Raw genomic sequence first — 15718 nt, forward strand, 5'->3', positions numbered from 1 at the left:
CTTTTTTTTTACTTTTGGCGCTTATTTTTACGTATTTTTGTTTTCGTACTAAGTTTATTGTTTATCTATAATGGCCCCCTCTTTGGCCCCTTCAGGTTTACAAATTTGGTGTTATACCCCACTTACATTATCAGTTTCTGTGTTTATGGTCCGCTGTCGATCAAAAAATCTCGTTTCAATCATTTTGTTTGTGCCTCAACAAGTCACATGGGCCGGGTTAGCTCCAGCCCACTCTAAATCCTTTCGCATCAGCTTGCCACAGCCCGTTTACACCTCTCGAATTAGTCAGCGGAGGTTTTGGAGATTTTAGGTTCAAATCAGAAGCAGCTTCACTTGCACTTTCTTGCTTGCCAAACAGAACGATGGGAAAAAATAAGAAAAATAGAGGAGGCGAAAAGAGTGAACACAGTCCTTCGACTGTGTTCGTCAACAACTTGCCTTACTCTTTCACTAACTCTCAGGTACTTTCTCTTCTTATTATAATCAATCTCCTTGCTTCTCTTATAATAACTCTCCCAAAAAGAAAAAAATTCAAAATCCCGTCAAGTATATATTATTTTTCGTTTAGTTAAACTCATTTTTCTATCCTTATAGCAGTGAAAATAGCATTGTTCTTTCAATTTGTTAACTTTTTTTTTTGTTTCAATTTTAACCTCGTTTTGGTTTGATGATGCTTAGCTTGAGGAAGCATTCAGTGATGTCGGGCCAATCAGGCGATGCTTTATGGTTACCAAGAAAGGTAAGCATAACAACAGCTTAAATTATGCACGTGTTTTTTCTAATCCAACTTATTCACTTATTGTAAATTTATCAGCTTAGTAGAGGTTCAATTTTGTAAGGCTTAAGTTGAAATACGTTAAGTATATTTCAGCGTCATTTTCTAATGAAGTAGTTGCTTTTACGTATTCCCGTGATTCTTTGCGAGCATTTTATGTTTATTAGGTTGTTTTCATTTTGGCAACTTGATTGTAGATTTACCTGATGCTAGCTTTTTAAAGATTGAATTAATTCAAAAGCATTGCTGAAGTTTTTTAATATCATTGTTATTATTATTAGAATTGCTGGGCAAAGTTGATTTGTTATACTTATACTTTTTAAGGGGGATCTTTCTAAGTTTGAATTAGCCCTGACCACTTGGTTTGGGGCAATGTAGTGATAATTTCTGAAGTGTGAAATATGGTTTTAGAAAATTTGGCTGTGTTATAATCTTTGTTTTGTGTTTACAGGGTCAAATGAACACCGTGGCTTTGGTTACGTTCAATTGTAAGTCGGTATTTTTTCTTTCTTAAATTAAGACATTTATTTCACTCTTCTCTTTGATGCTCTTTTTCTTTGCAGTTGAGCAGTTTATCACCATTCTTCCATAAAGAATGATATTTAGAGTTTTGAAATTACTCACTCACTTCATCGCTTAGCTGTGAACTTCATCTTTTCTGATTTACATGCTTAGTTTCATGAGCATGAAAGAAATGAACATATAGTGGAAATTGTCTAAATTTCTGTTGAGCACTTGATATTTGCATGAGATATTTCTTGAATTATGATTGGTAGTATTTAAAGTTTCTGATCACTTTTACTCTTGTGCAAAATGTGCATACTTGCTAATTTGAGGAACATGAAGTCATTTACTCTTTTAATCATCTGTTTTTGTGATTAATTGATATATCGTGAGGGGAAATTTTCAAGCCTAATCTACTTTGAGGTTGTCTCATGTATGTTATTTGTATCCATTTGCAGCGCTGTTATGGAAGACGCTAATCGTGCTGTTGAGATGAAAAATGGTACATCTGTTGGAGGTCGGAAAATTGGAGTTAAACATGCCATGCATCGTGCCTCCCTGGAGCAGCGCCGTTCGAAAGTAACTCAAGGTTATGAGCATGGACTTTTAGTATCTTATGTCTCGCTTCATCATATTTAATGAATGCATTCAAATTTTTGCTAAAATTTTATCCCTTTTTCGCCAATCAATTAGAGGTTCAGGCTGATGATATAGAGAAAACAATGGATAACAAGGATGATGTAATCTCTGGGGCAGAGAAGCATTCATCAAAGTTATTGGAATCAGGTTGGGATTCGTCTTTGTTTTATCAAAGTATGTTTGTTCATATTTCTTTTAGTTTTACTATTTTTATCTAATGTCTTGAACCAAATTTCAGGGAAAACTGTGAAACCCAGAAAAGCGGCAACACTTGGCATTGACCTTGCAGATAAGGAGGACTGTTCACAGAAGCAGAGGTTCTCAATATTCTGAACCACCTTTATTTTAAAGTCAAATAGCCTTGGAGTTGAAGCAAAAGAAAATACCATGTGTTTATAAACTTGTAGTTGTTTCATGAATTGTTTTCATCATAATCACCTTATATATACTATTTTGCATCACATAGCATGCAGAAAGCTATGTTGAATGTTTTCTTCTGTCTAAATTTTCCAAGAAGGTGTCTGATGTTGCTTGTTATATGAATATTTTTTTTTCCCCTCTTTCGAATTGGGTTCAGAATCTCAATGTAAATGGAACAACAGATTTGGGTTTTACCGCACTGAAAAGTCTTAAGGAATATCTGTTGCATTTTTCCTTTGATATTGATCACTTAAATATTGACTGGCTATTTATGGAAATTGAAAATAGCAGTTGAAATGCATAACCTCCTATGAAACACCTAAGTGATATATTTTCCTGAACTTCAATTCTTTAGTTAGAATTTTGTTCTCAACTGACAAAACAAATTGTGACCATGCTATGTGTTATTTGCCTTATATCATTGCTTGGTAATTTTTGAATTCAGTTATTTATAGCAGTCCCGCGGCTTTTTAACCTTTCTTTACGTTTCATGTTCCTGTTGTGCAGAGTTGCTAGAACTGTGATAATTGGTGGTCTTCTGAATGCTGATATGGCTGAAGAAGTTCACCGTCTTGCTGGAAGCATTGGCACTGTGTGTTCTGTAACTTATCCTCTTCCAAAAGAAGAACTTGAACAACATGGTAAGGCCTTTCCTTTTTCCCTTGATTCAATATCTTAGCTTAGTGCTTGAAACAGATTTTGCTTGTCTATGCCATGCAAAAGTTATTCCGATTTATGAATCCTGCAACCGCATAATGAAATTGAGATGATAATGCTTATGCCATTCACTTAGAAATCAGAAAATTGAAACATTAGATCAGTGAGATCTGAGAGCATATGCACTATCTTATTGATTTTGCATTCAAGATTTTGATGGTCGGATTTGCAACCAAATCAGGATGCAGTCTGCCTCAGTGGACTGTTTTCTAGAGGCCTGTTGATAGTTTCAGACTACTATCTTTGGAGGCAACATTCCTAGCTTTTTTTTGAAGTTTCCATGGCTTTATCTGTTTGAATCACTAACTTCCCTTTACTGCTTAACGCCTATAACTTAGTTGATGGATTGAAAATGCTCCCTATTTTCTATGGTGTCATAGAACACAACAAATTGTTTTTGGGATTTAATAGCAGCTGAAGTGCCATAGCACATCTACTGTCTTTGTCTTCTTCACAGGTATCTCTGGCATATGGATGTAGTATCTTAGTATATTTGCTGCATTGGTCCCCACCACATATTCTAATACTGTCATACTAGCTTGTTCATTTGGCCGTGATCTTTGTAGAGTTCGATCTTATTTGTATTTAAATAATTCCGCAAAAAGCCAAAAATACATAGTTGATGTTACAGACGTTTGGTGAAAACATCGTGCGGGTGGTTTCCAGTTTGAAGGATACTATAGCAAACTAAAATAGGTGTAATCCTCCTTTGATCAGTTTAGGATGATGCTTGTGCCCTTGTGATGTTTTTCCAGGCCTTGCACAAGAAGGATGCAAAATGGATGCTTCAGCTGTACTTTATACGACTGTTAAATCAGCTTGTGCTTCTGTTGCATTGTTACACCAAAAAGAGATAAAGGGGGGAACAGTTTGGGCACGTCAGCTTGGTGGAGAGGTAAAGGAACTTAATTATAGTTGGTGCAACTGTAATGCTGCTTTGATTGTCATAATGAATACATGCTTTATTTCACTGCCTAACCAATAGAGTGGCATTAGCTTGGTGAGGTTTACTGGATTTAAACAATTTTAATGATAGATTTGAAGGGAAATTTTATTATGTTTTAATTTTCTTCGTTATTTAGGGCTCCAAGACTCAGAAGTGGAAACTTATCATCAGAAATATTCCTTTCAAGGTTATCCTTTTCTAAAAGTATTTTTGTGTTCATTAAATTTCTTTATATGATATGCTCATCTTCCGAACTAGTTTCCGAAAATTACTGCAGGCCAAAGTGAATGAGATAAAAGACATGTTTTCACCAGTAGGGTTAGTCTGGAATGTATATATTCCTCATAATACGGATACAGGGTATTCTAACTCCTCCATAATTTCTTCATCTATCGATAAAATTTCATAACCTTTCACTTAGACTCTAATTTTTCTTTTTTCAGGTTATCCAAGGGATTTGCATTTGTCAAATTCACATGTAAACGGGATGCAGAAAGTGTATGGTTTCTGATCAATGTTTTCTCTATAACATTACTGCTATTGCAGTGTAAACATGCTTTGAATTATGTGTCTATTTCTTTTTCAGGCCATTCAGAAGTTCAATGGCCAAAAGTTTGGTAAAAGACCAATAGCTGTTGACTGGGCAGTTCCAAAGAACATTTACAGTAGTGGCGGAGCTGCTGCTGGTGCGTATGAAGATGGTGATTGTGGCCATTAATTAAATTTCACTTCTTCCAAGGATACATACAAGCTATTGTTTCTCTTTCTTTCTTGTTAGTATCAAAATCAACCATATTTTGTCATACATATGGTACTGTACAACAGTTGTAAGGTTTTTCTTTGTTCAAATTCTTGATTTATGTCAGTTTGTTTAGATATTCATAATCAAATGGGCTTATTTTTTGTTTAAACATACGTTCCCTAGCCCATCTCTCTCGTCATTGTGTGTGTGTCTCTTTCTACCCTCCTTTGAGTGCTATACCATTATTTAGTGTGTAGAGGTTCTGCCCTTCTGATCCTTTCATTTGCAGTTTATTTAGTATTTAATAAGTTGGCAAATGATATTTCTATAACTTAATAAACCATTTGTGCTTTCACAGGAGTGCAGAACAAAGGTGATGGGAACAGTGACAGTGGTAGTGATGATGATTTGGGCGATGATGATGCAGAGACTGCTTCAGATGACTCAAATTCATCAGAGAAAGAAGACTTGCCTTCTAATGCTGACTTTGATGAGGAAGTAGACATTGCAAGGAAAGTTCTAAATAAGCTCACTTCTACGACAGGCTCTCTTCCTTCTCTCAGTGATGATTCTGCACTGGTCAAGGGAAACAAGGAGCAGGATTCTGATAAAACAGTTAATGAATCTGCAAAGGTATCAGATGTTTCTAAACTAAACTCCAGCAAAAGCAAACCAAAAAGTCTTAAACAAACAGAGGGAGAAGATGAATTGCAGAATACAATTTTCATATGCAACCTTCCTTTTGATCTTGACAACGAAGAAGTGAAGCAGAGATTTTCTGCATTTGGGGAAGTGGTATCCTTTGTCCCAGTTCTTCATCAAGTCACCAAGTATGGGTTTGGTCTTCAATTTGATGAGTTTCTTTGTTTCCTGTTCTTTTATGTTTAAACTAAATGATCTCCCTGTGCTTACTGCAGGCGACCAAAAGGGACTGGTTTCCTCAAGTTCAAAACAGTAGAGGCAGCTACTGCTGCAGTTTCAGCGTCAAAAACTACTTCAGGTCTGGGAATTTTTCTGAAAGGAAGACAACTGACTGTTTTGAAGGCTTTGGATAAGAAATTGGCTCATGATAAGGAAATGGACAAGTCCAAAAATGAGACTAATGACCACCGAAATCTTTACCTGGCAAAGGTTAGTTTACTTGACCATTTTTCCTTGTTACCTGCTCCAATCCATGGCATTATGTACTATAAATGTTGTGATGTTTGACTTGTCTCCATTCACCAACATGAACTGATACTTTTTCCCTTTTTCCCCAAATTTGTAATAGGAAGGCTTAATCCTTGAAGGGACTCCAGCTGCTGAAGGTGTTTCAGATGATGATATGTCAAAACGCCAAATGTAAATCCTTTTCTGTAATCATATAGTTCATGATTTTCAAATGTTTTGTTTATTTATTTATTTTTAATATATATCTTTCTCTTTTATTCTCTAGCTCTATAATTTTGTTAATGTCTGAAAAATTCTGTTCGCTTGTTGCCGTATACTTTAATTCCTTCAGAAGAAAAATGTCACAAATTTGTTTATTATGTCAGTTTTGGTTTTTGCATTCTTGATGAATGATGGTGTCGAGAAGAAATTAATTAAACATATTTAATATTCCTGCTGATAAATGAGCAATTATTTTTGAAGCTTCAAATTCCCACACAACAGGCTTGTAATGTTTTTAGACTCATTGCAGGTTGCATGAGAAAAAGATGACGAAGCTTCAATCCCCGAATTTCCATGTTTCAAGGACAAGACTTGTTATATACAATTTACCCAAGTCAATGACCGAAAAAGGACTGAAAAAGCTCTGTATTGATGCTGTTGTCTCACGAGCCACAAAGCAAAAGCCTGTTATTAAACAGGTTTGCTATCTTTTTTCATTCTCACTTTACTGGCCTATATATAAGGTCACATTTTAAACTGCGATATTGCTCATCCAGATAAAATTCTTGCAAAGTTTGAAGAAGGGAAAAGTTGATACGAAGCATTACTCACGTGGAGTTGCTTTTGTTGAGTTCACAGAGCACCAACATGCGCTTGTAGCTCTAAGAGTTCTTAATAATAACCCAAGTAATGTGTTTTAACACCATTGTTTTGATGCTGCTGATGCTCAATGCAAGACTTAGTGTTTTATTACATTCAAATTTTAAAATCACCTTCCGGCTACTTGCAGAAACTTTTGGTCCCGAACACCGTCCAATTGTGGAGTTCGCTGTTGATAATGTTCAAACACTGAAGCAGAGAAACGCTAAGATACAAGCTCAGCAGCAGCAAAATGTCGAGTCAAACACAATGGATACCTATCCAAACAAACTGGAGAAGTCCAGAAAGCGGAAGCCTATTGGTGACAGTAGATCAGAGAAAGATTCAGGACATGGTGAGGACAGTGTAGTGAATGATGGGGTTCAAGAAGGAAAAATTAATAAAAAGCATAAAGCTAACAAGAAGCAGAAGCACAATCCTGCTAGTGACGAAGCAGAAGTCTCTTTAAGAGATAACGGTGAAGGGAAGACAAAAGGCCCAAAGAGAAACAGAAAGGATCGCCCGGACCGTCAGAAGCCTGATGTTGAAACTTCAACCAAAGGTAATGATGCACGTAAATCAAATTCTTCTGAACAAGCGCATTTTCGGTCACAAAAGAGGAAGCTGGGATACCAAACTGAAGGACTGGTGGGTGATAAATCAATGAAAAGAAAAAGGCCAAAAAAGAACAAAGACACAGCGGGTAGAGAAGCTGTAGACAAACTTGACGTGCTGATCGAAAAGTACAGAACCAAGTTCTCACAGCAGGGTTCTAACAAACCTGACGGTGGCAGGCAAGGTTCAAAACAACTCCGAAGATGGTTCCAGTCGTAAGCTTTTGTTACAAGTTTTAAGGCATGTCATCACAGTTTCTTCTATAGAGCTGATGAGGCAATCCTTTAAAATGTAGATCTACTTGCTACAAGTTTTGTGCAATTCTAGATTGAAAATTCTGGCTATCAAAAAAAGGAAAAAAAAAAAAGATTGAAAATTTTGTAGTCGTTGAATCCTACTGCCTTTCATAAGTTGAATTTTGCTATCAGTTGAGAAATTCATAGGACATTTGTAACTTATCAGATGTGGAATTAGGTCTCGTACAACTGTTTTTAGGTACACTGGTTTGTTTATCCATTCACCAGGTCTCTTCTAAATATTTGAAAGCAAACGCGGTCCCTTTTTGACCCAGATACATGAAGCAGAAATGCCCCGTTTTGCGACCCAGATTTTTCATTTTTTTGTTTGTTTCTTTAAAGTTTGATTGATACAAACTTAAAACTCTTTTCTGAAAATAAACCAATTTCTAAAACTAATTAAAAAGATAACTCAAAACGCAACAAATCCTTCCAGCTTCTAGTATTTAATTAGTTATACGGCAAGAAATGCTATAATTGACAGCTTGATCGTCAACTTATCACAAACGGGGGCAGGTGGTATTTGCTGAGTGTGACTTTGATGCTATCAGTTTGTTACAAAATTACGCAGTACTTATCCATTACGACAAATAAGTAAGAAGATCAACATCACTATTAAGACTTGTATTGTTGGATCTAAGCACAATTTTAGAATGCATATTTCTTTTTCATGGGCTGCAAATTTACGATAAGATAGATTTTTTTTTTTAATAATGTTATATAGGACTGTTACTGATATTACATCAGATATTACAATTAATATTTACAAACAGACTCTACAATTGAGACCTTCGTCGTGGCATGTACTCCTCTGAAGCGCTGCTCAAATTTTTTAAACCCTCTCAAATATTCGAGGGTTGTCCACTTCACTCACATTTTGCGAGAGATAGACTGACTCCACTCAATTATTTGATAATTGAGGGAGGATTGTAAATAACCTCCATAAATATTTTTATGGAGGCTCGAACCCTTGCACTCAACATTGTAAGTGCAAGAGCTCACCCACTGGACCAAAAGCCCATTGATACGATAAGATGATTAATATCACGAAAGTGGATGAACCCATGTTGTATTTTTACATTTTCTGCTTGTTTAATTGGATGAGCATGCATTTAATACGGAGGTTAATGAATTTATTTTTATTAAAAAAAAGGCACTGTTTTTTTAATATAACAAATAACAATAAAAGGCCACATTAGTTGAAAAGAGAGCACATAATATATACATGTATCATATAACTTAATAGATTGTGACTCGTACTATAGTTTTAATTTATTTCTTTTTTTATCATATAACTTATATAATACTTTCAAAAATTGTTTATGCATACCATAAAAAATAAAACTATCTATGATTTTATGCTTGTGAAGGTGTGGTTTATAATGAAAAAATTGAGTTAAGATAAATTATTTGGATCTTAGTTACAAATGTAATTGTCACATAAACTACGGTCATGAACGAAGGAGCTACGGCATTCAGAATGCCTTTTTTTTTTTTTTGGTGAATTGTACATGCATGTTGCAGATATATCGTTTCGTTGAATTTTTTTTAATACTTCAATTAATTCCTTTGTTCAATTCTTTTCACATTTCACATGCTGTGTAGATAATGATAGTTTCCTATCTTTTTCTCCGGCCAGCATCATACTCATTTTTAAAAGTTAAAAAATTAATTTTAGTATTTAGTAATTTTTTTTATAAAACTCAGAAAAAGGAATAATTTTTCAAAATTTAATTATTAGAATAAGTTTTATACTTACAATTTCGTACATATCCTGATATATATTATACAAATTCGAAATTATCTTTATTCAATTAAGAAATAATATTAAGATGATTATTATCATAATCATAGATTATATTGAGATAACAAAGTAAAAAAATACAATAGGTATCAATTATTTTATATACATGTCAAAAATATTATATACGCATAAATATATTAAATAAATTTTATTTAATGTTAACCCTATTTTGGTCATTTACATGCTTATAACATTTTAAAAGTGAGAATTGCTAAATACATACAATTGTTTTTAAAACTCGCAGTATTTTTAAAAATAAATTTTATCAAACATTTAGTTAATTTTTTATACAACTGATTATTTTTACAGCACAACTGACAACAACTCTATTAAAATCTTTAGGATTAATAAAATGGTCCTACATCCAATCACAATAAATTTCAATTACGCAAAACAATGACCACATAAAAAACCAGTACTTCTAATTCCTAGTTAGTTCAATTATTGAACAATAAAGGTCAAAAAGTTTGGGCATTTAATTTTTTCCCTCGATTAAACAGGATATGAAGCTTCCTATTCTCCAATTCAATCACCTTGATTGTTAAGTTGACTTTTGTTTGAAATTTGGTGCAGAATTGACAGCCCACATCGGTAGTTAAATTTTGATTTTATGGAAAAAATCGTCTTTCAAAACTCGGCATGTTTTGTAGAATGTGTTTACATATTCTCATGATTTATACTAACTGAGTTTATTTAAGTGAATTAGCCATGACTCATTAAATTATCATCACACAAATTAAATCTTTATCATCTGCAACGTAAAATTTATGACTTAAATTGATGGACATATAATTAGAATTTGTTACAAGAGTTAGTTGAATTCATGTGTCAAAACTAAGACCAAACTGAAATTTTTTAAAATTGCTTTGTAAATTATATATATATATCGTCAATGTTGCCATGCATTTTAAATCAACACCATCTCTTTTATCACGCATAAATTAAGGGTATATAGTTAAAAACAGAATGGCTACTGCTTTGCTGCAGTATAAAACCCACACTGCAACCTCTCTTCTTCTCACTTACGCTCACTTTCTTTTTCCACAACACTTCACATTGTCTGGTTACCTTAAAAAATGGCAGCTAGCTCCGGTTCCAAGTCAATTTTCATGTCCATTGTCCTGTCCCTATGTCTCCATTTGACACTCAGCAGTGTTACTTATGACAGCAAGGCTCTTATCATTAATGGGCAGAGAAGAATTCTCTTCTCTGGCTCCATTCACTATCCAAGAAGCTCACATGAGGTTAAAACTCAAACCATTTTCTCTCACTTTCCCTTTTAATATTTTCCGAGAAAATGTGCTTACAAACGAAACAATGTATGTGATTATGAACGCATAATGCAGATGTGGGAAGGCCTCATACAGAAAGCAAAAGATGGTGGGTTAGATGTTATTGACACTTACGTGTTTTGGAATGTCCACGAGCCTTCTCCTGGCAATGTACTTTTCTCTTTAAAGCTCAGTTTGTATACTTCCACTCTGTTTTTCCCCTAATATTTATTGCATACTCTTGTACTTTCTGCCATTTTTGTTACTCTTTTGTTGTCATATTCTTATGATATTTAGTCAATTTGTTTTGTGAATTTTAGTATAATTTTGAGGGGAGATACGATTTGGTTCGGTTCATCAAGTTGGTGCAGAAAGCCGGGTTGTATGTGCATCTTCGAATTGGACCATACATATGTGCAGAGTGGAATTTTGGGTGATGACTTTTTCTTTTTCATTACAAATAATGGTTTATCTTTGATACATTTATTTTCTTAAAATTCATCACTTATGTTCTTTCTTTCAGTGGGTTTCCTGTTTGGTTGAAGTTTGTCCAAGGCATCAGCTTTAGAACTGATAATAAGCCTTTCAAGGTTTGCATGTAACAAAGATAATTGATAAAAAAAAGAAAAGAAACGAATGTTTGTTTGTTTGTTTAGTATCTTACAGGCTTTGTTTTGTAGCATGCAATGCAAAATTTCACCCAAAAGATTGTCCAGATGATGAAGGATGAAAAGTTATTTAAGTCTCAAGGTGGACCAATAATCCTCTCTCAGGTAAATTTAAGGCTATTAAGGAAGCAATAGGCTAAAATACTGCTATATTTCATGTTCATTCTACATATATTTGATTGTTTCATATATTGTGTGTAGATTGAGAATGAATATGAACCCGAAAGAGAAGAATTTGGAAGTGCAGGTGAGGCTTATATGAAATGGGCAGCTGAGATGGCTGTTGAGTTAAATACTGAAGTCCCATGGGTTATGTGCAAAGAGGAAGATGCCCCAGATCCTGTGGTAAGCAGATTGTTTCACCAAGTTGTTTGATTTTTTATTTTTTGATCTTAGTCTTAATTTAGGTTTATAAATGATCAATGGGAAAATTTAATTCATCTTCTTCTAAATCATGGTGACAGATAAACACATGCAATGGCTTTTACTGTCACTCTTTCTCTCCAAACAAACCTTCTAAACCGAAAATGTGGACCGAGGCTTGGACTGGCTGGTAAATTTCATGCACATCATTTATCTATAATTTCATTTTTTCTTTTTTTGTGATTTTGAAGTAAAATTTACTCGCCCTTTGCATCTTTTTGTAGGTTCTCAGATTTTGGTGGCCAAAATTACCAAAGGCCAGTTGAAGATTTAGCATTTGCTGTTGCTCGATTCATCCAAAAGGGCGGCTCTTTTGTTAATTACTACATGGTCAGTCAAAATCAAATTTCTTATTGCATTTGATACTGAGTTATAGCAGTAAAATCGTAAAAAAGATGTACATTTGCATTTGCTGGGCATAAATACTTTGATTGTCAAAGCAGAAAGAGATAGCTCCCTTTATACTTTACTTGATTCCCCAGAAAGCAAAAGGAATGTATGTAATTGTGTGAACTTTGCATCTGATAATGGTTAAAGATGTACTGACAAATGTAAAACCAAATTTCCATTTCTTCCTTTCATTTTTTGTACGACTGCTACGAAAAAGAAAAAGAAAAACAATTATTCCTTTCAATCATTAACTTTCAGTAGACTTGCCACAAAGATGATTGGTGTCATATATTTTCATCACTAACTGTAGGATCAGCTTTTAACTTCCCATAAACTTCACAAGATGATTCCTGCTGTATAATGTAAATGTGAAGTTGTTTTACAGTATCATGGAGGAACAAACTTCGGAAGAACTGCCGGAGGCCCTTTCATTACTACAAGCTATGACTATGATGCTCCAATTGATGAATATGGTCAGAGCCTTTGAGCCCCTTTATTTTTTCAGTACTGCACAATTCTTATTCATAAATAAGTAAATTTCTTGGACTTGCTACTCATATCAGCACTTTGACAATATCGTAGGCTTGATCAGAGAACCAAAATATGGTCATTTAAAGGAGCTCCATAAGGCTATTAAATTATGTGAAAACGCTTTGCTCACTGCTAATTCCACTGTCACATCCTTGGGGAATTATGAAGAGGTTTGTCTCTTGTCCATACAAAAGTGTGTGCAACAAGCAACTTCAAATTAGAAAAAAGAGTTTGTTTTATAAGTAGCTTCACTGTGGATGTAATTGACGCATTATAAGCTATTTTCAGGCACATGTATTCTCTTCCGAATCTTGGCAGTGTGCAGCATTTTTATCAAACTACCATACAGAGTCAGCTGCGAGGGTGACCTTTAATAATAGGCAGTATAACCTACCACCTTGGTCTATCAGCATCCTTCCCGATTGCAAAAACATTATCTTCAACACCGCCAATGTAAGTACATTGAACAACTACCAACAATGAATGCTAAGAAAGCTCAAGTTATTAAAAAATTCCACATGCAATTTCTTATTAAACACGCACTAGGAAGAATAATTTGAAATTTCTTTGTTGCAGGTGAGAGGTCAAAGGTCCCATGTTCAAATGTTGCGCACAAATGTTACTTTTCACTCATGGGAGACATTCAATGAGGATGTATTTTCACTTGAAGATGATTCAACAATCACAACAGTTGGTCTCTTGGAGCAGTTGAATGTCACGAGAGATACCAGCGACTATCTGTGGTGCTCAACTAGGTAAAGATAGAGTTAATATGTTTCAATCAAAACATTGTTTACATGTTTTAAACAAAATGATGTTTCCAGTGTGAACATAAGTTCATCCGACTCATTTTTACATGGAGGTGAGCGTCCCACGCTCAGCGTGCAATCAAGAGGACATGCCCTGCATGTGTTTGTAAATGGACAGCTCACAGGTTTTCTTCCCATAGCAAATGCAACTGGATTATTCAGTGCTTTATTGCCTGTGTTCGGATGATGATACACAGTCTTGCTCTAATGATTAGGCTCTGCCTCTGGGACTCGAACATACAAAAGATTCACTTTTAGAGGAAATGTTAACCTTAATGCTGGAGTCAATACAATTTCACTTCTCAGTATAGCAGTTGGATTGCCGGTTAGTACCATGATCATCAGTTTAAATGAAGATACATTCTTATTATCTAAATGCAAATGCAGCCTATTTTTGTGCTGGCAGTGTTTTTTTAGGACCTAAGCTTTGGCTGTAGTCCCATTCAATCAGATACTTCTAACATTTTAAATTAATTAAACTCTGAAATATCTGCTGTTTGTTGTTCAAGAACAACGGTCCACATTTCGAGTCATATAAAACTGGAGTCCTCGGACCGGTTGTTTTACATGGAATAGATGAGGGAAAGAGGGACTTGTCCTGGCATAAATGGTCATACAAGGTTTGCAAATCTTCCATCTTTACTCATGATTTATCATTTATTCAATCATTCTTGTTCTTAGAAATGCTCCTTTTTTGTGCACAGATTGGTCTTCAAGGAGAAGCAATGGTAACTGGTTTAGGTTCTCAAAGTTCCAATCTAGTTGTGAGTTGGGTACCATCTTCCTTAGAGCACAAGAAACAGCAACCATTGACATGGTATAAGGTAGGGGACCAACCTAAGTTCCATCTTACAAGTTTTCCTATTATTAGTAAACACATCATTTGTGATATTAATGACATTTGTAAGTCACGCAATATATCTTGTTGCAAGGATAACATCGCATGTTACTAGAACTTGTTTTTCTAGCCAAGCATGACATCTTCTCTGATAATAAAACTCGAGATCTTGATGCACACTGATGATGTTGCAGGCCTATTTTGATGCACCAGAAGGAGATGAGCCCTTAGCAATGGACATGAGTAGCATGAACAAAGGCCAAGTATTAATCAATGGGCAAAATATTGGAAGATATTGGACTGCTATTGCCAATGGCGCATGCCGTAATTGCAACTACACTGGTACTTATAGACCTACAAATTGCGGATTTGATTGTGGCAAACCCTCTCAACAATGGTACAAAAATCTTAAAACAAAATTTTCAAATTTCAATTGAACATTTAATTGTGTGTTTGCTAACAGCTTCTCTAATGTTATATTCTCAGGTACCATGTTCCCAGATCTTGGTTGAAGCCAAGACAGAATCTATTGATAGTCTTTGAGGAAATTAGTGGGGATGCATCAAAGATTTCTTTGGTAAAACGTTTGGTGACAAGAAAATAATGTTAAGCCATTATTTCAAATGCAGCTTCTTGGTCAAAAACCTTAAATTAAGCAAAAGCAAACGAGGTTTTATGGTCTTTTCCCGGGGGGTAAAAAAAAATTTATCATGATGTGACAAGTGCTTCTCTTAACCGAAAAGGAACTTTTGTTGGACTCATTGCCCTTTTTCACAACTATTTATGGGCACCAAATTCTTTATTTTGAATTGTGAGGTTGAAATTATAGTTTATGTAAAATTATTTATGGCTAGTACTTTTCTGCAGCTAATGCCCATTTTAGGGTTATCCAATTGCAATTTCTTTTTACCTAAGTATTTCCTGCAAGGTAAGGTTGGAATATAAGGACCAAGAATGCATAGCCCACTGCTTTATATATATATTGGTAAAAACTACATGAAGTCGAAAACTGCCTAGTGAAAAAATTATTAAATTTTATAATAACCTGTTAAATCTATTAGGCTATGAGAAATTGAATCACAGGACTACAGTATGATAGCAAATTTTTATTGATTTTTTCTAATATTTTGATGGTACCGAGGGTACGGATAGGTACCTTCAAGTTACATAGTTGGATCGTTGAATTATTGTAATTTAAAACTCTTCTAAAATATAAAACTCGGTGAATGATTATATTTTGAGAAAATTATCAATCATATACTTTAAGTTTATCATGTTATATAAAATATTATAAAAATATTTTATTTTAAATTTTTTCTA

General features: G+C 34.5%; 2 protein-coding genes across 4 annotated transcripts; both read left to right on the top strand.

The window, feature by feature from the left end:
- Positions 1 to 293: 293 nt before the first annotated feature.
- LOC102622608 (uncharacterized) lies at positions 294 to 7866 on the top strand. 3 transcript variants are annotated; one of them, XM_006487281.4, is made up of 18 exons: positions 294 to 461; positions 679 to 739; positions 1227 to 1263; positions 1738 to 1868; positions 1973 to 2065; positions 2157 to 2235; positions 2846 to 2979; positions 3811 to 3950; positions 4138 to 4188; positions 4279 to 4361; positions 4445 to 4499; positions 4588 to 4702; positions 5102 to 5573; positions 5661 to 5874; positions 6014 to 6084; positions 6425 to 6593; positions 6672 to 6801; positions 6905 to 7866. In XM_006487281.4, exons 1-18 carry the CDS (start codon positions 363 to 365, stop codon positions 7585 to 7587), a joined length of 2817 nt encoding a protein of 938 aa, XP_006487344.2. In that variant the 5' UTR covers positions 294 to 362; the 3' UTR covers positions 7588 to 7866. The 3 variants fall into 3 exon arrangements, with proteins under 3 accessions (XP_006487344.2, XP_006487346.2, XP_006487347.2); XM_006487283.4 differs by having other exon boundaries at positions 4588 to 4687; XM_006487284.4 differs by lacking the exons at positions 294 to 461; positions 679 to 739; positions 1227 to 1263 and having other exon boundaries at positions 1981 to 2065.
- Positions 7867 to 10425: 2559 nt separating this feature from the next.
- On the top strand, positions 10426 to 15251 carry LOC102622308 (beta-galactosidase 3-like). Its single transcript, XM_006487280.4, has 18 exons — positions 10426 to 10712; positions 10815 to 10910; positions 11060 to 11172; positions 11263 to 11329; positions 11420 to 11512; positions 11609 to 11752; positions 11872 to 11960; positions 12055 to 12160; positions 12606 to 12693; positions 12803 to 12921; positions 13040 to 13204; positions 13328 to 13506; positions 13576 to 13685; positions 13776 to 13885; positions 14070 to 14180; positions 14265 to 14384; positions 14593 to 14795; positions 14885 to 15251. Exons 1-18 carry the CDS (start codon positions 10545 to 10547, stop codon positions 15000 to 15002), a joined length of 2199 nt encoding a protein of 732 aa, XP_006487343.2. The 5' UTR covers positions 10426 to 10544; the 3' UTR covers positions 15003 to 15251.
- Positions 15252 to 15718: the final 467 nt, after the last annotated feature.

Source organism: Citrus sinensis, chromosome 8, assembly GCF_022201045.2.
Source record: "Citrus sinensis cultivar Valencia sweet orange chromosome 8, DVS_A1.0, whole genome shotgun sequence".
Lineage (NCBI taxonomy): Eukaryota > Viridiplantae > Streptophyta > Magnoliopsida > Sapindales > Rutaceae > Citrus > Citrus sinensis.

Coding starts and splice junctions, on each gene's coding strand:
- LOC102622608 (XM_006487281.4), top strand. CDS start 363: ATGGGAAAAAATAAGAAAAATAGAGGAGGCGAAAAGAGTGAACACAGT. Junction 4,189..4,278: donor TCAGAAATATTCCTTTCAAG/GTTATCCTTTTC, acceptor AAATTACTGCAG/GCCAAAGTGAATGAGATAAA. Junction 4,362..4,444: donor CCTCATAATACGGATACAGG/GTATTCTAACTC, acceptor TTCTTTTTTCAG/GTTATCCAAGGGATTTGCAT.
- LOC102622308 (XM_006487280.4), top strand. CDS start 10,545: ATGGCAGCTAGCTCCGGTTCCAAGTCAATTTTCATGTCCATTGTCCTG. Junction 13,686..13,775: donor TGTAAATGGACAGCTCACAG/GTTTTCTTCCCA, acceptor TCTAATGATTAG/GCTCTGCCTCTGGGACTCGA. Junction 13,886..14,069: donor GTATAGCAGTTGGATTGCCG/GTTAGTACCATG, acceptor TTGTTGTTCAAG/AACAACGGTCCACATTTCGA.